The sequence below is a fragment of the Aquarana catesbeiana genome, linkage group LG02, assembly GCF_042186555.1.
Source record: "Aquarana catesbeiana isolate 2022-GZ linkage group LG02, ASM4218655v1, whole genome shotgun sequence".
In the NCBI taxonomy this organism is placed as follows: Eukaryota; Metazoa; Chordata; class Amphibia; order Anura; family Ranidae; genus Aquarana; species Aquarana catesbeiana.
This window is the reverse complement of record NC_133325.1, coordinates 164,141,754-164,165,448: the sequence shown is the minus strand read 5'-3', so window position 1 is coordinate 164,165,448 and position 23,695 is coordinate 164,141,754. Positions and strand designations below refer to the sequence as shown.

At 41.5% G+C, this 23,695-nt stretch overlaps 1 protein-coding gene across 1 annotated transcript in view; it reads left to right on the top strand.

Annotated features, from left to right (window-relative positions):
* Window positions 1-23,695, top strand: part of MARCHF9 (membrane associated ring-CH-type finger 9) — a 226,020-nt gene that overhangs the window by 168,721 nt on the left and 33,604 nt on the right. Inside the window, exon 3 of the mRNA XM_073613732.1 lies at window positions 14,306-14,461. Coding sequence (XP_073469833.1) covers window positions 14,306-14,461 — 156 coding nt within the window. The remainder of the gene's footprint in view (window positions 1-14,305; window positions 14,462-23,695) is intronic.

Genomic DNA, 23,695 nt, shown 5'->3' with positions numbered 1-23,695 from the left:
TGTAAATAGTCTAGAAGATAACAGGAACGGATCTAGCTAAACTGAATACAGTGTATATATATATATATATGCAACACCTGGGATGCATATATATACACAATACACTTTAAGTGCAGCTAACTGACTGACTGTCCTGCCTAATCTAGCTAACTCAAATGAAATGACACTGTCTCTCTCTCTCTCTAAGCACACCGGAACACACTGCACAGGGCCGCCGTGCAGGCGGCCTTATATAGTGTGGGGCGTGTACTAAATCCCCTGAGCCATAATTGGCCAAAGCCTCCTTGGCTTTGGCCAATTATGGCTCTCTGTTAAGGCGGCGCTGTGATTGGCCAAGCATGCGGGTCATAGTGCATGCTTGGCCAATCATCAGCAAGCAATGCACTGCGATGCCGCAGTGAATTATGGGCCGTGACGCGCCACACATTTGGTGCGAACGGCCCATATCGTTCGCAATTCGGCGAACGATCGAACAGCCGATGTTCGAGTCGAACATGGGTTCGACTCGAACACGAAGCTCATCCCTACTCAGGTTCTAACCAACCCCACTCTATGCAAAACCTAAAAACAGACTGGAGCTTCTGCTTAACTGAGCATCTGGCTATGCTTATAGATGTGAAAAGGCCCACCACATCAGAGCATAGGTTTGCTATTTCTGAGAATAAGGGTGTTGAATCATCAAATAAAACACTAGTTCTCTAACTAGCCTAAGCCTACATGGGGCTACATGGCCAATTTTTCATTTCACAGATGGATATTATCTCCTGAAGCCAAACTCATTGCTCTGTGCTACTGCAGGAGATTTGAGATGACTGTTGACAGATTAGTCACATGAGATTAATCTGGAAAGAATGTAATTTAAAGGAAATCTCTACTGAGAGTAATATGTAGGCTAGCACGGCTGTTTTACTTTCTGAAAGTGCATATAGGCATGAGAAATAAATGGCAAGATCAGGCAACAATACTATGTTTTTGGATGTAGGCAGACATTTTCTAGGTTGACATCACACAGGATGAATGAATGGACGAGCTTAACACAACACAAGTTAACATGTAACATAATGTGCACTAATGTAATGCATCAGACCACACAGGTGTGAAGGGGTCCTTAAAGTGGTTGCAAAGACTCAAGGTTTTTTTACCTGAGTGCAGCAGCCCCCCTAATACTTTCCGGAGCCCCATCTTTCCAGCGATGTGCACGAGAGCAGCGGCTCTCCAGGTTCTCTGCTTCCTCATTGGCCCCCTCATTGGCAATCACAGCCAGTGAGCCAATTTGGAGAGAGCGGGGGCAAGTCCAAGCCACGCTCGGCATCAATGGACAGACAGAGCAGCGGCACGGGAGCAAGCCTGCTTGGGTGTCCCCATAGCAAGCTGCTTGTAAGTTTGACATGTTTGTTATTTTAAAAAAATCAGCCCTTAAAATCACTTTAACCTGAGTTTCTTAGATTTTCATTGCAGTTAGATATAGTAATGTTCACAATATCGCTTGAAGCTACTGCACCTATTGTCAGATGACTGTACATTGCAACCTTCCTTCCTGATCTACTTGACTGTACATTGCGACTTCCCTGGCCATCGCTTTTCACAAGCTCAGAGTGGGTTTAAATGAAAATTCGTGTTCAACAAGCATTTGATATTAAATGAAACTGCAAACCATATATGTCTGGTTCAGTTTAAATTGTGCTCTCTTCTTAGGCTCGGTACTCACAAGCCAAAAATCTGCTGCTTCAGCAGGAACACGGACTAACGACCGGCTTCTGTCCAATGGCCATGCTAGAAAACCTGCATTTGATCAGCACTCGCAGCCAATGACCGCAAGCGCTGATCAACGTATTCTGATGGGGTGGGTAGGGTAGTTCCCCTGTCAGAATACAATGTCTTAAGGGGAGAGATCGCTGCATCAACACAAGCAAAACAAAAAAAAACATAAAGTGTATACTCTAAACTGGCCATACACCCATTAACTTTCAGCTGATTCATGCTGAATTAGGCAAAATTTGCTCCATGGGTGGGCTTGTTGGCAATACCTGGAATGTCAAAAGTTTATTTTTCAATCAACTTTGTTGGAGGAGCTGGGTGGAAAATTCTTAGCAGAACAGCGCTTGCAACTAGTCAGATGCATGTAATGCTCAGGTATTCCAACAGCTGCAATGGCCCACAGGGGGAGATTAGTTGATCCACACTGTTGACATAAATGGAGGAATCTGTTTGATTTAATTCGTTCAGCCCATGGGCTGAACAAAATAAATCTCTGTGTGTATGGCCAACTTTAGATGCAGCCACACAACTCCAAGCTGTTTTCATGCATTGCCATTTGTGGCACTGATGGCTTCCAGAATTCTGTGTGGCCCTGTTTTTTGTTCCTCTAAATCTTTCTGTGACAACTATAAAAGAGATCAATATATAAAGATGCGCTTTTGTTCGCAAGTAAGGCTGTGTTAATTTGAGACTTCCAATGTTTCTGTTTAGATACTAATTACTGAACTGTAATGGAATAAGTGCTTATCTAATTTAGTTAGTATATGTGTTAATTAACAATCAGATAAGTAGATCCGCTTGTGTTATTTTAGGATACTGCAGAGAATTGTGCACTTTGATTCAATAGCTTGGTGACTTGTCCCTGCTGTGCTCTTTTTATTCAGAAGACACAATCATACATGAGGACAGGTGCATCAGTTAAAACTTGGCCATGTATGTTCAGAGATATCTTCAGCGTACAGCGCATGTATTCCCGTGTAGTGAAAAACTACATTCACTCAAAACAGAAGGTCTGGCCCAAATACAATCAAATGACCAAACAATAACTAATGGCAGTGATAAATCTACCCTTTTGTACGGAAATGTACAACACAGCGACCTTATATAGTTATTTTCCTTGACCTCGGCCAAGGTTTGGATGTACGACATGTGCAGTGATTGGATCATTATCTTTTCTATAGAGAAAAGTCTACCATTAATGAATGACCAGAGATTTCTCATCATGTTTGCAAGTTTTTGCACATACTAACACACTCTTCTGAGACTCACAAGCTCCTGTTTATGCTCAGGAAGTGACACCTACATGGGCAGATGGTCACTAGTAAGGCTCTTAGGAGAGGAAGTGTAGATCACGCTGGACTGACTCAATCAGTCACTGCTGTAGGTTATGTAGGGTATGGGCAGATAGGAAGAGTTGGTTTCCAGAGGTTCGTGCCTGGTTGGAAAAAATGGCCCTGTTGGGGGGTGCCTTTGGCACATTGATCGGATCGATAGATGTCCAAACGCTGACTGTGTGCTCAGAGGCAGCAAAGGCTCTAACTGTTTACATGACTTGCAAATATTGGATTTTTATACATATTACTGTATATTTATTGCTCGTTTGGCTCTTAAGGTTTTTGGCTTAAAGATTTTTTCTACTAGGCATGTAGATGTATCCAGTTCACTTTGGAGTCTCGCTTGATTTAAAATTCCTAACTTCTTTAGAATTTAATTTAGGCTGGCTGTAAACAAATTCCAAATCCTCCATGATCCAGTGACCCAATGTTATACTCTTTAGGTCATTTAAAAATAACCCCAGAAGGCAATAACCATGCATGTGGCTCTTAGTCCCACTTCAGGGCAAGACACATGATTAACTTTGGTGGGTCTTCAAGCTGTAGATGATGGGTGTATGTCCTGTCTTCATTTTTTTTTTCTGGAGGACGTCTACCCAACTATGGCTAGACTTATACTGTTATTGTATATCCTTAAGCCTAATATACACGATCAGTAAATCAGACGAAAAAAACTGCTTTTGAAATGATCGTACGATAATCCTGATCTTTAGCACACAGCTATCGAGAGCCAATCACAACAGTTCATCCAAAATTATCTGAAGGGACAAACACGAAAAGCTTTCTCATAAGATACCAGATCGTACAATTTTCGTTTAATCAGTACAATATTCGTCCGAACACAAAAAATCGGAAAAGCAAGTCCACGCATTCTCACAAAAGAAAGAATACATTACAATACAATACAACACATTACATCACTTCCGAAGTTGTATTCTGCTGTACGAGAATTTTCGTGAGTTTAGTAACCTCTTCATTTTCGTTATGAGACTAGCATGCAAAAAAAGACAGGATGATCATTTGCTTTATATTCTCATCGTGTGCACAAGACTTTACTGTGGCTGAACCCCCTTCTAATGTTTACATTCTTCCTGCACAAGAGTAGGTAAGCAGCTTGAGCTGATAAGATTTTTCCTACCTTGATCACCACAAAAACTCCAGTAATCATCATGGTATGTTTTCATCCATCAGCATAAATCAGTGTGATTTTTGTAGTGTGTGACTTTTATTGCCTTAGAAGGACTCATGTTGATAGATGGAGAAGATAACTTTACTTATGGGTCTCTGGTGTGTAGTTGATTCTTGTATCTGTTACAGCTTTATTTGCTTAACAATGCATGCACTGCAAAGTGGCAGTTCTGCCACTGTTGTGCTGCTTAAAGACAACATAGTATAAGCTGGATTTAGCTTCAATGTGATTGCCAGGATTTTCCAAATTACTTTTCCTTGGGAGTATTTAGCAGTTGTAGCCAACTTTGGTCTACCTGAACAACAGCAGACATGGTGGCCATGTCTAAATGCTGTTTTCTGGAACTGGAACAGATGTTAAACCAAATCAATAATTTTATCATTAGTAGTGATTCATGTATCCATTTTTTTTTATACCTGACTGTGGTGTAATGTGTTACGTCACCCTAAGCCTATAACAGGTTTTTCAAGATTGATCTGCCATGACAATAAATCAGGACAGCTATTGATGTTCATCTACATCTGAGGTCCTCAGGTGACCTGGAGGTTAAGTTTGTTGCACAACAGCCAGTTGTGCAGTTTTATTATGTGACTTAACTTGATTTCTTAGCAAATAGATTTGCACAGGGATCTCTTTGTAGTTTCAAAAGCAACAGCTCATTGTCTTGCCCACAAGCATACTGTAACTTTATTGCACATGTTTTCTTGAGGACTCTGAAAGTGCATTATGATTACTACAATATTGGAGTTATATAGCACCATGTGGTTGTGCAGTGCTTTAAAAAATGAAGGGAGATGGTGCAGTTACAATAAAATTTCATACAAGTGGGTTCGGAGGGCCCTGCTCGTGAGAGCTTACAATCTAAAAGGGAGTGTCAATTGATACTAAATGGTAAACACTGTGAGGGATGAGTTGGCAGAGTAAGTAAAAGTATATATTTTTAGGTGGAAGAAGGATAGGCCTAGCTGAAGAAATTAATTTTCAGGGATTGGATTAAGGTGGACAGACTAGGAGATAGCCAGACTGATTGGATTAGGGAGTTCCAGAGGATGGGAGAGGCTGTGGAGAAATCCTGGTGACGAGTACAGGAGAGGGCAACGAGGGGGCTAGAGAGCAGGAGGTCTTAGAAGTAGCAGAAAAGGCAGTTTGGGTGATTATTCTGAGATGAGGTTGGTGATGTAGCTTAGGGCAGATTTGTGGATCTCTTTGTATGTTGCTGTTAGTTTTCTAATTTTATTTGTTGGGGGAGTGGAATACAGTGGAGGGACTGGCAGAGAGGGGTGGCAGACACTGAATGGTTGGTAAGGTGGATGAGTCTGGCAGCAGTATTCATGATAAGTTAAAGCCTATGGAAAGGTAGGCCAATGAGGAGAGAGTTGCAATTGTCAAGGAAAAAGTTACCAAAGGGAGTAAATTAGTAGCTTTGTGGTGTCATTGGTTAAGAAGCAGCATATTTTGGAAATGTAATGGAAGTTAATGAGGCAAGAGTTGGATAGCCACTGGAACAGGAAAAGGTTTGACCGCACTCACAGGTTTGAAGCAAAAGTGAAGACTTTATTGAAGATAAAAATCATCAGACAACATCGTAGACATGACATCAATGTAGAGATGAATGCATTTCATGAATTGGAATTCGCTTAGTCATAATCTGACAAACACTAGTAAGTATAACCCTTATATAGCATATACTCAGCTGAAATCAACCAGTGATTGATTATGCCAAATAACCCTTGTATCTGAGGTTTCTGCAACAAAACAGACAAAAACCACAAATACCACAAATAACTTCAACCTATACAATAAAACTAGTACGCATATAATCAAATAAAGGAAAGAAACTTCAGAGTCCTCCTTTGTATAGGAAAAATGTAGAAAAATATCTCTCCTTGTTGCAGATAGCTGTCCCAACAGATAAGAGAAAAAACACTTTATAGAACACCACTAATGAAACATTAAAATATTTTTCAAAAAATCCTCAATATTAATTTCCTATAATGGTATTCAAAGAATGTTATAACAATCACACCTATGTTACACTATATATGTACATAATGCTTGTATCTGTCAATACATGTCACTATTGATAAAATATTAAACAAGTTATATGTGTACTAGTTTTATTGTATAGGTTGTAGTTCTTTGTGGTTTTTGTCTGTATTGTTGCAGAAACCTCAGATACAAGGCTTAAATGACATAATCAATCACTGGTTTATTTCAGCCGAGTATATGCAATATAAGGGTTATACTTACCAGTGTTTGTCAGAATATGACTAAGCTAATTCCAATTCGTAAAACACGTTAATCTCTGCCAGGTCTGCATTGATGTCATGATGTCTATTATGTTGTCTGATGATTTTTATCTTCAGTAAAGTCTTCACTTTTGCTTCAAACCTGTAAGTGCGGTCAAACCTTTTCCTGTTCCAGTGGCTCCTATCCAGATTGCGAACTGAACTTACACCGTGAGGTTGAAGCGTGGGATTGCTCTCACCTGGAGCGGCTTGGCTTTGCTTTCTACAAGATTTGGATAGCAATTGGGCTGAAAGGAGAGGTCCCCAATTCCAGGATTAGGCGTAAAACCCTGACATGAGGAGAGGGACTGATAGTTCTGCCGTTGATCTCATGTAACAGACAAATGAGAGGAAATGGAGGTGGGAAATATTGTGAGCCCAGTTTTGGAAAAAATTGAATTTGAGGAAGTCATGTGTCCATGTCAGTAAATTAGTGATGCACGAGGAGACTGACGAGTAGAGAGATACATTCGAGTGTCATTAGCATAAAAATGAAAATGGAAGCCATGGGAGGATTCCTCCTGACCCAGAAAGGAAGTGTAGATAGAGGAAAGAAGAGGTCTGAGGACAAAAAATGTGTTGAGATAGGTAAGAGGAGAACCAGCAAAGAGCAGAATCATGAAGGCCAAGGGAGTGGCGTTTTTGTGGAGGAGTGGATGGTCAACTGGCAGGTAATCTGTGAGTTGGATCTAGCTTTGTAAATTGAGAAAGCTTCCATAGAAGGAAATTTACTGTTATATTGTATTGTGGCATGTTCCCTTTAAAGCGAACTTGTAACTTGCCCATTCACACAAAAGATTTGCAATAATCACCTGATCCCCAGCAGCCTATACTTACCTTTCCTTGTCAATCCTACCGCTTCATTCACCACGAGGAGCCAAAATAAATACCTGGCACTTATATGCATGGAAAAACATGTGGCTCACTCCATGTGACAACGCTGCACCAATCAGTAATATCACATAGGGAGTCCATAACACCATGGTAGCTACATCACTTGTGAATTATAGCTTATACAGGTTTTTCCTTTGGTTCCAAACCCTGATGGGAGTGAAGGGAAGGCAAATATACTTGTTTGTGAAGGTCTTTTTTTTTTGTGACATTTATTTATGGTGCAAAGCAGTACTTCCGCATGTCTTGCCTAGGCGAGAAGTTGTTTGTGTCCACCAGCTGCCTGCATGTGTGCAGATGTGACGCAGGGCTTCGGGTCCTGAGTGAGCCTTGTGCACGTGCAGGTTTTCCCAAACATTTGCACACGTGCGGGTTTCCCTCCCCACACACATGTAAAGATGGCATTTATAGAAATCACAAAACTTTGTGTATGCACAGATGTGCCGAAGGGCACTGCCAGGACCGAAAGGCTGCAGAGCCCTTCGGGACATCTGCACACACGCCATAATGGTAGTACTAGAGGGTGGAGTCAATAAAGAGGGAATTGAAGCTCCTCTTTATATTGACAGCAATGGAACCTGTTCAAAAAGGTCTGTTGCTGTCTGTAAATTGAAGGGAACATTGTATACCTGGCTCTTGAAATACAGTATGTCTAACCCTATGCCAGGTTAATATTATTACTATTTCAGTGGCAAAAGTGTGCTTGTAGCAGAATGGATAAGGTTGCTGAGATACCAAACAATGGCAAAGAACTGTTTAGGTAGGCAGAGTGTCCAAAAAAGGAATGCAGATGGTAAGAGAGGGGGCAGTATCTGCAGGAGATATGTGCAGAGGAGGAATGCAAAGGGCATGACAGTGGGCATTATGTATGGATGGTACAAGAGGAGGCAGTATCTGCAGGAGATATGTGCAAAGGAGGAATGCAAAGGGCATGACAGTGGGCAGTATGTATGGAGGGTACGAGAGGGGGCAGTATCTGCAGGAGATATGTGCAGAGGAGGAATGCAAAGGGCATGACAGTGGGCAGTATGTATGGAGGGTACGAGAGGGGGCAGTATCTGCAGGAGATATGTGCAGAGGAGGAATGCAAATGGCATGCAGTATGTATGGAGGGTACGAGAGGGGGCAGTATGTGAAGGAGAATAATGTGAAGGGTATGACAGTTGGTAAAATGTGCAGGGGAGGGAAGCAGAGGGTATGACTGCAGGAAGTATGTATGGTGGGTATGGCAGTGAGCAGTATGTGTAGGACAGGCTTGTGAAGGATATGTGTGCTCTATCTGTGTTTTGTCACTGGGGGACCAGAAACAGTGGCCCAATGTTATGTGTTTCTGTCCCCCTAGTGCAGTGGTTCTCAACTCCTGTCCTCGGGACCCAATAACAGGCCAGGTTTGCAAGATAACTGAAATACATCACAGGTGAAATCATTTGCTGCTCGGTGATTGCAGTATTCTAGTTTGCAACTCCCCAAAGTAATACTTAAATTCTGGCCTGTTAGTGGGTCCTGAGGACCAGAGTTGAGAACCACTGCCCTAGTGGAAGTAGGATATTGTATTTATATTATAGAGAATTACTTTGTGTTGTCCTGATTTTTTATATAGAGAAAATCTCAAAATGCGGACTGAATTTATTCATTCCTATCATGTCCTACAATTGTACTGCTAAAGTCACAAAAGCATACATCCTATACAGCAGTGTTGTTTCCTGGCACCCGTATATTTTTGGATTTGTGTAGAAGCCTGGAAAGCTTGTCAACACTCTGTGCAAACAAGAAGCATGCATATTCTTTATTCTACCTCATTTCAGTGATGAAGACATATGGCTTAAACTGACTAGCACAATTAGGATATGCAAGCAGGCTGTCCATAAACCAACTCTGTCACCATAAATGACATTCTGTGAGAGATCTGCCTGTCATTGCTGGCACTGCTCATCATCAGCTCCCCCACCCCCGCATGCAGTGGATGTTTGGAAGTGGTACACATGTGAGGCATTGTCCCTCTGGTGTTTTCCTTGTAAGAAAGGAGAACATCAGCCACAAGGATTTAGGTTTTGCTTGAAGGGTTCCAGTGTAAATATGGGGCTGTGTATGATAGACAATAGTGGCCATAGCCGCAAAACAGACTTGAAGATAAATGTGCTTTCAGTTATGACGAAGTCCTGCAAACCTAAACTGCAATAAAAAAAAAAAAAAACAGGCATCAGGAGATGGCAGTAGCATCTCCTGAACATCTGCCAGTTGCTATTGCACCACCCTCTGAAAAGTGATCTATCATAGATTGTCTTTCAGACGGTGATAAATATTGCCACCACTGGGGAAGAGCCCTTTTAGCTTAGATATAGACTGCTGGTTGAAGACAACAAGTCTTTATTTTAGATACCTGAGATCTGTTAGCTTGGTTAATAAAGCAAAATGCTTTAAGCCTTATTGTCCAATCAGAACTCATCTTTCATTGATCTAGCATATAATATAGATTCCTTGTTACTTGCAATAGCAATTTTAGGTGGTCAGTAATATCAAGTAACAACGTGCAAATACCCATAAAAACTAAACTGAAATTGAATTGGTTGCTTTGCGTTACTGCACTTCTTAGATCGTCATTGCTGTTTGCAAATCTGTGTTTTTTAATGTCAAGTTCCGGGCACTGCGCAGGAAAGGGAACTTTCAGCACCAGCAGCTTTGGTGTTTGACAAGGTAATTGCAAGTGATTGTAAAGGCTATACTTACCTGCCCAGTGCAGATGTTTTGCACAGTGCAGTCCTGAACCTCCTCTTCTGGGGACCCTGCCGCCAATCTTGGCTCCTCCTCCTTTCTGAGTTCCCCTACGGCAAGCCGCTTGGAAATTTGTGTGTTTTCCCATATCACACAAAAATGTGCTGCTTTTTGCAGGCGCGTGTGGGTGCCATTAATTCTTCTTCTTTGCATCTAGCAAATGCACGTACATTTGTGCCTGCTAAAATGCATGGTACTGTAGTAATTTAAAAAATCATGCCCTCAGCCTTTTGTGTGTTTCACACACATAAAGCTGCTCATTAAAAATGCACCGAAAAAAAGCGTGTGCGCTCACATTCACCTCCTGGTGTGAACGAGCCCTCACACAGGTGTGCCCCAGGATTGTGTGTGATTCCAAAGGTTGCCTTGACTTAAAAAAAAGTTTGAAAATCACTGGGTTAGTAAACATCATCACTAAGATACAGACACTGCTACCTTTTAGCTGTCTCTTCCTGAGCCCAGATTTTTTAGCAGCATCAAGATCTGACCCATTGCTACCGACACTAGCAACTACTATAATATAGGACAGGTACCTGTTATAACGATGAGCCAATAGGATGAGGGCAGAGGTGAAAGGGACAGGCCAGGTATTCACACTGCTGACAAGTGTCAATCTCTGCATATTATGGTTTTCTGAGATTCAGTGCCGATGGAACTGTTGAGAGGACAACAAAAAGTATGAGAAGGACAGCAAGGTGTCTGCCTTTATCACTGTGGTCAGTTTAGTTAGTTCAGTCCAGTGTCTCTGCCCTGCTGCTGGGACCACCCCCTCCCCCAGTGAAACACAATTGTCAGCTTTGATCAAGGTTGGGATTGCTGTGTACTCAGAGAAGGTGGCAGCAGCTGCAGCTGTCAAAAAAGCAGTCTAAATCAGTGTTTATAAATAACACTGCTCCAGAAGCAAATATAGAAAGGTACAAAGTAACATAATGTTACTTTTCTATCATTTTGTTCACTCATCTGCAGATCAAAGGGATGAACTTTGATCTGCAGATGATGTCAGTTAAAGCAACCTGATGAATAAAATGTTCATATGTTTAACTCCTTATTGACACTTAGTTTACTCTAATCAGTCCTAATTAACTCCTTATTCTTCTTCTCCATTTAATTATTATTTTCCTGCTGATTTTTTTTGTTTGTTTCTATTTTACTAATCATTAATATTTTAAATGTTTTTGTTTTGTTTTGTTTGTTATTATTTTTACACATTTAACATATTGTTTTTACACATTTAACATATATTTACACATTTTCCATTTAAAAAAGGGCAAAATGGAAACAAAATAACATTTTATTTCATTTGTAAATAAGTTTACAATGCTTTGCACCAGAATCATAATTTCAGTGTCACTTTAAACAGGACAAATTACAGAATAAAATGCACACTTTTTATCTGCAAAAACTTGTAATCCTTTTTAAATTAAAGTGATGCTAAAGTCTTATTTTTTTTCATTAAAAATAACAAACATGTCATACTCACTTGCTCTGTGCAGTTAGTTTTGCACAAAGCAGCCCAGATCCTTCTCTTCTCGGGTGCCTCTTCGGCTCTCCTGGCTCCTCCCTCCTGTTGAGTGCCCCCACAGCAAGCAGCTTGCTATGGGGGCACCCGGGCAGAGCCACAGCTCCCTGTGTCCTTTCAGACACGGAGCCGCAGCCAGGCCCCGCCGCCTTTCACCCATCATTGGCTCACTGACTGTTACTGACAGCAGCGGTAGCTAATGGCACCACGATGCTGTCTCTGCCAATGAGGAGGGGAGTCCAGGACAGCCGAGTCTCTCATGCAACATCGCTGGATCTAGATGGACCTCAGGTAAGTATTAGGGGGGGCTGCTGCACACAGAAGGTTTTTTATCCTAATGCATAGAATGCATTAAGATAAAAAAAAAACTTCTGCCTTTACAACCACTTTAACACAGCTAAAAAAAAAGTGCATTTTGTTTAGTCTTGTTGCGTTTATTGTCTAAGGATTGCAGAACAAAAACAATCATTGTTACCAGATAATGCCATGAGAAGAAAGCCTTGTTTATCTTTAAAAAAAAAAAAATATCTGTATTACCTTGTTATCTTTGGCAATGACAAAGATATCGCTGAATAAACAGGTCCAAAGCAGAAATGTACAAAATTTGCTCTAGTCCATAGGGGGTGAACAGGTGTGAGAGGCGAAGTGGTTAAGGTTCACATAATCAATGGGAAATCATCCTCAAATGCAGCTTCTCATTATTGCTATACAACTTACTGAATTAAATAAATAAACAAGAATTAAAATTTAATGAGATGCAGCTATAGAATAGTCCATTATCATCATGTCATATGCCTGTTTTTCCATGGACCAGTGCATACTTGATGAGGACATGTCAGTGTAGAAGTGGCCGCACAAAAGAATATTGCATAATTCAACACCATTGCCTAGATTCATCTTTTAAGCAGTTATATAGATCTTTAGAGACAGTCTTGTCAGAAGCACAAAAGTAACATATATTGCAAAATGTCATAAATTGATATTTATAAATAAAAATCAATACAGATTAGTTATCATACTGTTCCAGAGCAACTGCTACAGCATTAGATAGGATATTGCACTGTATACTAATTGCACTCTATGCCAATGAGAGAGCACTTAAGGCAGTGATGTCACATGATTCTGATTACAAAGTACCATATAATCAGCTATAGTACCCAAATATCATGTATAGTATCCATTCATTTTTGTCTATGCACAGTTAATCACCACGGATAAACTAAGTTAGAACACAGGGGGCAGAATAAGGGTCTATATTTATGGGCAATTACACACTGCGATTTTCAGCGGCAAGAATCTGCAGATTCCTGCGTCTGGAATTAACAGATGTGTGTGAATAGCTGCGGCCACTGAGCCCATACAATGCAATGACATGACAGGCTGTCACCAGCCATAGCTATTCGTGATGCACAAAGTTCTATGGTACTCTACAGGGTCATGGTGGCACAGGGGGCATAAATATAATGGGAGTGTGATAGAGCGGTCAGGGGACAGTTTCAAAAGAAGGCTTAGAGGAGGAAATGTATTAAAAAAAATTGCAAATGCATGTAAGTTATGTTATTAGTATCTGATTTATGAAAAAATGGCTTTAAAATCACTCTAATTCTAAATTATCTATTTAAGTGCAGGCTTGATGGTGGTGTGTCCCTTGCCTCAGTTGGAAGTATGCCTTTTCGTATCTAAAACCATTCCTAAATATGTGTTTCAGCTTAGCTGGTTGGTTGAAGTTTGACTATTGTACATATCAATAAATGCTCTTTGTAGTTGTAAATTCTAACCTGACATGTTTCATTATCTACATTACTGATCATTACTGATCATACAGTAGAAGTTACTAGAGGACATTACTGATATCTTCATAATTAAGGAATAATACAAGCAGGAGGTATCAGTTTGCTCTTTTGACATATTTTTGTATGTCTGAGTTTGCCATTGAGCTGTTGCAAATCAATTACTGCAGCCCCTTGTTAGCATCTTGTTATCTAGCTGTCATTGTTGAAGGAAAGTACTGGTGGGCAGCTGACATGAGGTTATTGTGCACCTCTATTATTTGGCATCACTTGCGTGTACATTTAAACATTTCTCTATCGTTTAAATTTTTGTGTTTGTGGGTATTTTTTCCATGTAGACAGCAGAATCCTTTTCTAACCCCTAGGTCACCAGAGATATAACAATTTGGTGCTTTTTTTTTTTCTTTTTTTTTAATTTCCCCATAAGACAGTCTTTCTGTTTTTTTTTTTTTTTTTCGCATACTACAGTAATAGAATACAATATATAAAAAATCCAGGACAGGAGTGTGGGTGACCCAGGGTTAGTGGAGATGTTTGATGTTACTGAAATCATCTTACCAAAAGAGTTGTAAGGAATGGCTGGAGATGAATAGGAAGTGGGGGGTTGAAGCCAGCATGGCTCCACTTCTGAGCTGCACATCCTTTCAACGTCCATTCTGAGTAGAACAACAAATGTCTATGCATGGAGTACAGATAGCATATGACTTAACATTTCTATGTATCGGTGTGTTACAGAATTTTGATGCTTTTTCTTTCCCTTCTAGGGGGAACTATTGAGTCCATGTCGCTGTGATGGATCTGTGCGCTGCACACATCAACCTTGCCTAATACGATGGATTAGTGAGCGGGGATCCTGGAGCTGTGAGCTGTGTTATTTCAAATATCATGTCCTTGCTATCAGTACCAAGAACCCCCTCCAGGTAAGTGACTACTTAGACTGCAATGAATTCTTTCTGTCTGCAAACTAAGAACATTTTCTGTCTTATGGCATCTTTCTACTGATTCATCTACAGCTAGCAAAGATCTAAATGTGCTTTGTATGTTGTTTATAATAGGGTAAATCTTTCAGGACAAGGATCTTGTGACATGAGATGCCATTTGCATTTTAATATGACCTATCACTTACAAATGTAAAGTCTTGGTAAGTCTTGCTTGGGTGTTCCTTTTTAGAAACAGCAGTGCGCATTTCAGTAAAATAAATCTAGATCCCTGGTGTCCAACTTGCGGCCTCAAAGCTTACTGTGGGGTCCTCAGGGCTAAACAGCAATATGTGTTATCCATACCTAGACCCTTACTCAGGTCAGTGAAGAAAAATATTCCTTGAACTGGCTGTAAGTTATCAAATGGCTTGGTTTATTTTTTCACTTTTCTGTGTTATGTCTCTTTTCTCTTCCTTTGTTTTCCCACTGATCTTTTATAATGGATTTTGCTGATAGAAATAGCAAATGTGTCATTTTTAAGGGGGCTGTAGGGAGCGCAAATGTGGAAACACTGATTTGTAAAGAGACTATAATAGCAGTGATCTCTAAGGCCCCTTTCACCTGAACGGCCCGCTCGGACCTGCCTGTCTGTTTTTCAGGCAGATCCGAGCGGGCTACCCCATGACTTCTATGGGTAGGCGGATGATAAAGGAGATGTGTCCGCTGATACCCGCCTGCCATCCGATTTGGCAAGATCCGCTCAAATCAGACGCATGGCGATACATTTGCCATCCATCCAGCGGATCGGATCAGATGAGAACGGACAGGCTGTCCATTTTCATCCAATCTCCCCATAGAGAACAGCGAGGTTCTAACAGGTCTGTCCCCGCACAGTGAGCGGAGATGGACCTGTCATCCGCCTGCTCAGCGGGGATCAACGATCTCCCACTGAGCTAGCGTAGTCCATCCAGCGGATCTGCCCCGTGTGAAAGAGGCCTAACAGTCTCATGTATCATGTATCCAGTCCCCAACAATTTCTATAGCATGTTCCCAGTCTCTGACCTACTTCTATAAGATGTCTGTTGTCTTTGACCATCTCCTCTGACCATTTCCTGTTGATAATCTCTCACCATCTGCTATTGCATGTCCACAGTCTCTGACAGCTTTCTGTAGCTTTACATTCACTGAATATTAACTGCGGCTCTTGCCAGGAGCCACACTTGAGGTCCCTTGTATCAAAAAAGTTTACCACCAGAGTTATAGACATGTAAAGTGTATCTAAACTCAAAAACAAAACTGTCATATATTGCAGCTTACCAGTCCTTAGATGCAGTGGCTACATTCATTTTAATTTTTTATGGGGTTTTTTTTTTCACTTAATTTTCTCCTGGAAAACCTGTGAACAACACAGCTTTATTTCCCATAAGGCTACACATATCCGCCAATTATTTATTGAAGAAGTCAAGGTTGTCACTTAGGCTGGACTTCAAACATGTCTGCCTTTCTTAAGCTATATTCCATAGGGGATGGGGAAATTATTGGTTTAAAGGAGAAGTACAGCCAAAGCTCACATGGCTTCTCTTCTACTTCTCTTGTGGATGAGCACTCCTGTGACCCATTTTCAGCAGACGCGGGGCTGAAGCCCGCTGCCGCTGCCCGCTGACGTCCAGGCTGGGGAAAGTTTGTGACTGTATGGTTGATTTCCACCCAGATGCCTGGACCGGCTCCTGGCTCAACCTCCCAGCGAGCAGCTCCAGTGAGCGTGGGTGGGGGGGGATGCTATTGGGCTGGGCAGAGCAGAGAGCCGGTGACTGACAGTCATGGCTCTCTACTCATGGAGCACTGATAACCGAGTGATCAGCGGCCTTTGATCCCTCAGTTCTCATTCTTAGAGCCGTCAGGGGACAGATGCAGCATCGGACCGATGCTGCATTCACCTAGGTAAGTATGATTTAAGAAAAAAACGAACCCAAACGTCTCTTTTAAAGAAGATGATATTGTTTATGCTTCCAGGTCATATTACTGGAAGAGACAAGGACACAGCATTTCTGGTAAAATCAACAGGCAATATTTAAAATATTTTTAGCCTGAAAAAAATGAAAGCTTATGCAGCTACCATGTCTAGGCACTGTTAAAATGCAATATATCATTTTTCATCCTTGGGTTTAAATTTACTTTAACGTTAATAAAACAGTCAGCATCCTATGGTGGGCAGCAGATGAGATGATCTTGCTAGTAAATTCATAGGGTGCTTTTGTCTCATCTTGCACATTTTTTCATCTTAGAGATAGTAGGGCCAAGAGAGCAGTCAGGAAAGGATTGCTTCACAGCTTACAGGGTCAAAAAGGCCATGAGCTACAGTGTGTATTGCTCATTCTACTGGTTATTTAAGCACATATTTCAGGTGTACAGCTGGAAGTTCTTTTGTGCTGTAGGTGAGTAGATGTACTGAAAGGGGGAGGACATGGTGGAGACTTTGAAATATTTTTCTTCAGTTCCTCTAATAAGAATAGACACAAAATCCTCTGCAAAATGAGATTGCTCAGACTTGAAGAGCAAATTTAAAGCACACCTAAATTCTTAAGGCTAACACTGCACAGTCATATTGGTGGTCCCAAACATTGCCAAAAGTTCAATCAAAATAATCTTACACTGTGAAGCTAAATAATTACAAAAATGAATCTAATACACAGTGATAAAAGATGACCGATATATTTTAAAATGCATATGGAATGCTTTCTCACTTGTGAGTAAATTGTGCAGCTTTTTATTTACCTTCAAAATCTATTGCATGTTGGCTATGTTTTGCGATCACCCTTGCTAATGTGTATTTTTAAATGTAAGACTTATGTAGCACCCTCTACCAATAGGTAGGTGCTAGTAAGTTTTATTCTTACTAGGTTATCCAGCACAGGCACATTTAGGCAGGCCTATGCGGCAAGCTAGGCCTGTCTGTTTTGAACTGAGGGCTGGGAGTGGTCAGAGTAGCAGTGGGTGTGACCACCTGCACTTCAGTTCTGAGGTGCCTTCCCTGCTTCCAGGGAGAATATTCTGGAAGAGGGGCTGGGCCTGGGACTGGAGTGGCAGGCAGCTTCTGTGTGAGCCCTGACCAATCCCCAATTGGTTTTGGCAGGGGGTGGGCCTCATATATAAGCTGAGGTAATATGCCACTGGGAGGGAGAAGTCGGCTGAGTGAAGTGAGGGAATGCTAGGCAGCAACAGGAGGCCATCCACATCTAGGGTGGGGGGGGTGCGCTGATCGCAGGAGGAGGCCCAGGGAGAACTGTGTGGGAACATTGCCTCTACACGGTTATTATCAATGTCCCCCGCCACCACATGGTCAGATGGTAGAGAACTCCTGGAGCAGAGGGGCAGGTGAAGCTGTTGAAATGCATGGTCCGGTCAAGTTCCTCATGAAGGACTCAGGGCTGTGGAAGGTCGGTGAGTGTTACCACAGTGGAGGGCTGGAGGTGCCAGGAAGTCTGTGAGGGAACTCTGCTTTTACAAGGTCATTAGCAAAGTCTCCATCAAACACACAGTGGATGATGGGGAGTCCTGGATCAGAGAAGAGCCTGTGGGGCTTCGTGTCAAGTCAGTGTGGCCTGAGGGTACACGATTTGCAAGTTGGGCGGGGAACAGTATTCCATTTCCTAAATTCATGCTTTTAACCTACTAGGCCTCTGGGGAGAGGTTCTGCAGGGCTCAGGCCTAGTAGCAGCGAGCAACCAGAGCCAGTAAAGGGACTTATTCAGAGTGGGCCCCTATTACCCAATAGAAGAAGATGTGACATACTTCATTTCAGTAACTACAAGTGTGTGCAGGAGGAAACCAGTGTGAGTAGAAGGAACCAAGCTTTGTGCAGGAGGGAAGAAGTTTCTGGGAACATAATTTCTACAGGGTCAGAAGTGGTGTCTTCATTCTCTAACACGTTTTGAATGAGGAATACTTGGAAGCAAATAGTCTGCTGGAGGAGAGCAGAGGAGGAGCAATAGTCTGCATGGAGCTGCAGGATGAGATTTACATTTAATGTTCATGCACATCCAATCTTCTGGCTCTAACATTGTACTTTTGTGCTTCAATTATAAATATGATGGCAATTATAAATCCTATGAGCATCCCATATTCCAATCACTATCCAAGTTGTACCCCCCCAATAGAACAACAAAAACAAAACTCGCAAAAGACTGTTCATTGTCTCTGGAAGTGATGTATGAAGTCTGGCAGTGGGGTGATTTAGCAGATTGTTTGTTACTAACTGCAATACCATGGCTACACTTAATTGCTACTAAGAAAACACAGAATAGTAGCTTTCTGGGCTGCACTCCATACAATGTTGAGACCAGTGTAGCTGGATGGTGCTTGTAGAGACATCAATAAATGGTGCATTGAGTTACTACAGTAAAAAAGAAGAGTCACCAGCACTCAACTGAAGATCAAAAATTAACCAAGGTTAATTTACATTCAGTCAGATACAATTAACATTTGGGGGCCTCACAGGGTCCCTTTCTCAAAGCAAAGCAATGACATCACTTCCTCCCTTGAGGAAGGGACTCTGCGAAGCCTAGAAATGTTGGCTTTATCTGACCAATGTGAATAAACTCATGTTAATTCTCGATCTTCAACTGGTGGTGCCAGTGACTCCGTCTTTCCACTAAGAAAACAGTTGGTTTGAAGACTTATGGATGATGTTTTATGTAGATACACCGAATCAACGTAAATGTGGATGTTCTGAGAAAGTACATCCATATATGCATAAACTATCATAAGAAAATTGAATATGAATTTTGTTAGAGAATTTCATTGTTTTTTTTTATTTTGATAGATGTACACTGCCATAGGTGCATAGGTGCATGCACATGAAAATAGAGTAAACAAGAGAAATTATAAGTAAAGAGAATATATTTGATCAGTTTTATTTGGCAAATATTCCATTACAAAATTAGGTTGGCAGTCGCCATCTATTCCCCTTCTCCCTCCCCATCCCCCCTTTTCCCTCTCTATCCCCCCTCTCCCTCTCCTTTTTCTTCTAGGCTTCTCTGTCTTTCTGTCCTTTCTTGGTGATAGTTGAATCCACGGAGTTCACCCCTCTATGGAAAATATGTGATTCCCCCCTCCTTTTTTTTTTTGCATAAACCTTATAGTACGATCTTCCATACATCATAGATAATTTTTACTGCCTTTATTCCCTGATCATTTGATGCACAGCTAGTAATTTCATACATTTACTTCTGCTGCCAGACTGATCTTTTGCTTTTGTTTTCTTATCGGTCAAGCCATTTTGAACTGTATTTTTAGTTATGTAGCATATTTGCCACATGAGAAGGGATGATACTGCATCTCTTTTCCATGTTCCTTAACAGCTGCTTCATTTCAACGTGTTTGTTTGCCTTTTATAAGATATTCAAGCGATGTCTTTCGCTTGACTATGAGTGATATGTGTTTGTAAACATGTGTCTTTGCTCTCCCGTTTGTCATGTTGAATTTCAATAAAATTATTATGGAACTAAATATTCCATTCCAAAAATTCTTGTGATGGCGTTGAAGCATCAAGTATTCAAAATAATTAATTTACACACAATGTGCAGATTCTAGCTTTAAAACATGATTCCACCTTTTAGGCAAAAACATACTTTGAATTACAAAGGATCAAATGCTGTAAATACATTATTTTGGGTGTTTTATTTCTACCAAAATAAAGCTTTTTTTTCCATTACAAAAACATTTTAACAATTATATAAGCAGGTTATTTTGCCAAAGAGTTATTGGCAAGGTAAAGCTGAATTCCAGGAATCTAGCTCCTTTGTAAAAAGTGAAGGCACACTATGAGCTAAGTCCAAGGTGGTGCATGATATCTTCTGGGATTATCTCTGTTGTTTACATTTGTTTACACTTCCAGAAGAACCTATTGCTGTATTTCCTGGAGCCTGACGCAGATGCTTCTGGTCTAAACATCTTCAATGTCAGATTTGGTGCAGCTGCTATGCCTGCCCATTCCCTCCTCCTACCCAAACACAGAAGCCTTTGTATTATGTGAAGTCATTCACAAAATACAAAGGCTTCTCTAAATCGGCAGGGGAGGGACGGGCATTGCTGCTCTGTTTGCCTCTCTCTCCTCTCTCACAGCCCCGAGTGTCAGTGTATGCTTCAGCAGAACCATAAATCTGTCAGAAATTAATAATTGGTTTAACCCTCTTAATACAGGGCACTTTCACCCCCTTCCTGCCCAAGCCATTTTTCAGCTTTCAGCACTGTCACATTTTGAATGATAATTGAGCGGTCATACAACACTGTACCCAGATGAAATTGTTATAATTTTTTTCCCACAAATAGAGCTTTCTTTTGGTGGTATTTGATCACCTCTGCAGTTTTTATTTTTTGCGCTTTAAACAAAAGAAGAGGGACACGTTTGAAAAAAAACACAATATTTTTTACTTTTTGCTATAATAAATATCCACTTTTTTTTTTAAACAAATGTTTTCCTCAGTTTAGGCCGATATGTATTCTTCTACATATTTTTGGTAAAAAAAAATCGCAATAAGCGTATATTGATTGGTTTGCGCAAAAGTTATAGCGTCCACAAAATAGGGGATAGATTAATAGCATTTTTATTTTTTTTATTTTTTTTTACTAGTAATTGCGGCGATCTGCGATTTTTATCGTGACTGCAATATTGCGGGGAAATATCGGACACTTTTGACACATTTTTGGGACCATTCACATTTATACAGCGATTGGTGCTATAAAACTGCACTGATTACTGTATAAGTGTGACTGGCAGGGAAGGGGTTAACACTAGGTGGTGATCGAGGGGTTAATTATGTTTCCTAGGGAGTGATTCTAACTGTGGGGGAGGGGACTCACAAGGGGAGGAGACCGATCGGTGTTCCTCTGTACTGAGAACACACCATCGGTCTCCTCTCCCCTGACAGGACGTGGATCTGTGTGTTTACACACACAGATCCACGGTCCTGCTGTGTACTATCTCCTTTAGATCTACCAACAACTATGTAGTGCAAGGGCCTACATTGTATACAGATATAATGGAATGTTTAGGTAGGTCTTCATGTTACTTAGTTCTGTCAAGCTCAAAGGAGATTGTACAAAGATTGTATAGTCAGATTATATTGTGCATGGTGATGTTTAGATGTGACCACAGCGATCTCTTACTACTCTGACCTGTGCTACAAAATCTCACCTCTCACTGACAACAGCATGAAGATCTGGAATAGGTGGTTCAAGGGTGTGAATGAGCAGTGAAAGGCCTGTGTGGACAGTATAGTATAGCCTACACCAGCACCCTGTTCTGACTACAGCAGTGTTTTTTTTGAATAGAGTGAGGAAAGGGTAGAGCATTGGTGGTCAACTTGAAAATTATAGAGGGCATTAAGTGCAGCCTGCAACACTTCCAGAGGGCTTCAATAAGAACTGCATTTTTGTGCACTAAGGAGCATTGAATCAAGCTAGATGCATCGAATCACGTTAGGTGCATTGAGTCAAGTTAAGCTATCCAAAATGAATGGACTATAGTGCACCTCAACACCCAAAAATTCTGGCCCTGCTGCAGTTTTTGCAGTGCACACTGAAGAATTTGAAGTACAATAATCCCAGCATCAGTATCAGTCTATGCAATAAAAACCCAAATAATATTGAGGAGGGGGGGCAGGTCACTTTCTATGTCAATGACCACCAATGTAGGAGGCTCAGTGGCAGTGAAAGTTAAATCCCCCCCACCCATCTGCATTGGTGGTCATAGCAGTGAAAGTTAACCCCCTCCCCCCAGCCCTCCCTCGCATGTCATTCTCTCTCTCCTCAGGCTGGAACTATACTTGTACTGTGGACAGAGATAACTCCACCCATAGTAAGTCTTCCTTTCAGTCCTCTGAGTTCTGAACATCACAGCACCCTCCACTCTTTTAAAAGAAAATATGGCTGTAGCCAGGCGTTAAAGGGCCAGAGTTTGCTTTTCAGTGTTAAATGTGTGTGTGTTTCATGTGCCTCTAAATATTTAAACATTTTTCAGTGCTGCACAAAAATACATTTGCATAAATCCATAGAGTTATGCAAATTTAGTGCCTAGACTTAAAGTGGCTGTAAAGGCGAAAAGTTTCTTACCCTAATGCTTTCTCTGCGTCAAGGTAAAAAGCTTTTTAGGTGCAGCTCTCGCCTTGCCCCCCCTAAATACACACCTGAGCCCCATCACATCCAGTGATGAGGGAGCCAGGGGAGGGATTGAGCAGCACTGTGTGTGTCAAAGGACTTGAAGCAGATTGCTGGGGCTGTTACTCAGAAGGCAGGAGCAACCAGGAAAGCCAGTAATGGACCTCAAAAGAGAAGAATCAGGGCTTGCACAGAGCAGGTAAATGTAACATGTTTGTTATTCCAATAAAAAAAATTCCTAGAAGTGATATAATCACTTTAAAGCAGAATTCCACCCTAAAGTGGAACTTCCGCTCATTGGACTCCTTCCCCCCTCCGGTGCCACAATTGGCACCTTTCAGGGGGGTGCAGATACCTGTCTAATACTCACTTCCGGCATAGATAGCCGCAGAATAGCCGCAGATACCCGACTCCCCCCCCCCGTTGTGTTCTGGGAAACACACAGTTCCCAGAACACAACGGGGACCAGTGAAGACACGCAGCGCGACTCACGCATGCGCAGTAGGGAACCGGGCAGTGAAGCCGCAACGCTTCACTTCCTGATTCCCTGACCGAGGATGGCGGCGGGGGCAGCCGACAGACGAGCGATCGATCGGCTTCGGTTGCCGACATCGCTGGACCCTGGGACAGGTAAGTGTCCATTTATTAAAAGTCAGCAGCTGCAGTATTTGTAGCTGCTGGCTTTTAATAATTTTTTTAAGGTGGAGCCCTGCTTTAAGAGTAAATCCTCATGCACATGGGTAGTTTGAGGCTTCTGATGCATGAAAATACTACCGCAATTTACACTGGAAGCATCAAACAGCCCATGTGCATGAGGCATTAAAGTGAACCTTTGCTTTGTTCATGCATAGCAAAGCAATATGATCACTTTAACATGGGGCCCTGTAGCTGCCTAGACTTAGCATCCCAAAAAAGAAAAATGCATAACTTTTTTTGGTTGCCTTCAAAATCCCATCAGAGGGTCTTTTTCCTATTTCAAGTACAGAAATAGGGATGGTGGCAACCACTTCCTTCCCAGAACAGAATATTAGCATCCCTTCTTTCCCCCGCTGCTGCATTTTTTTTACGGGATGAGAA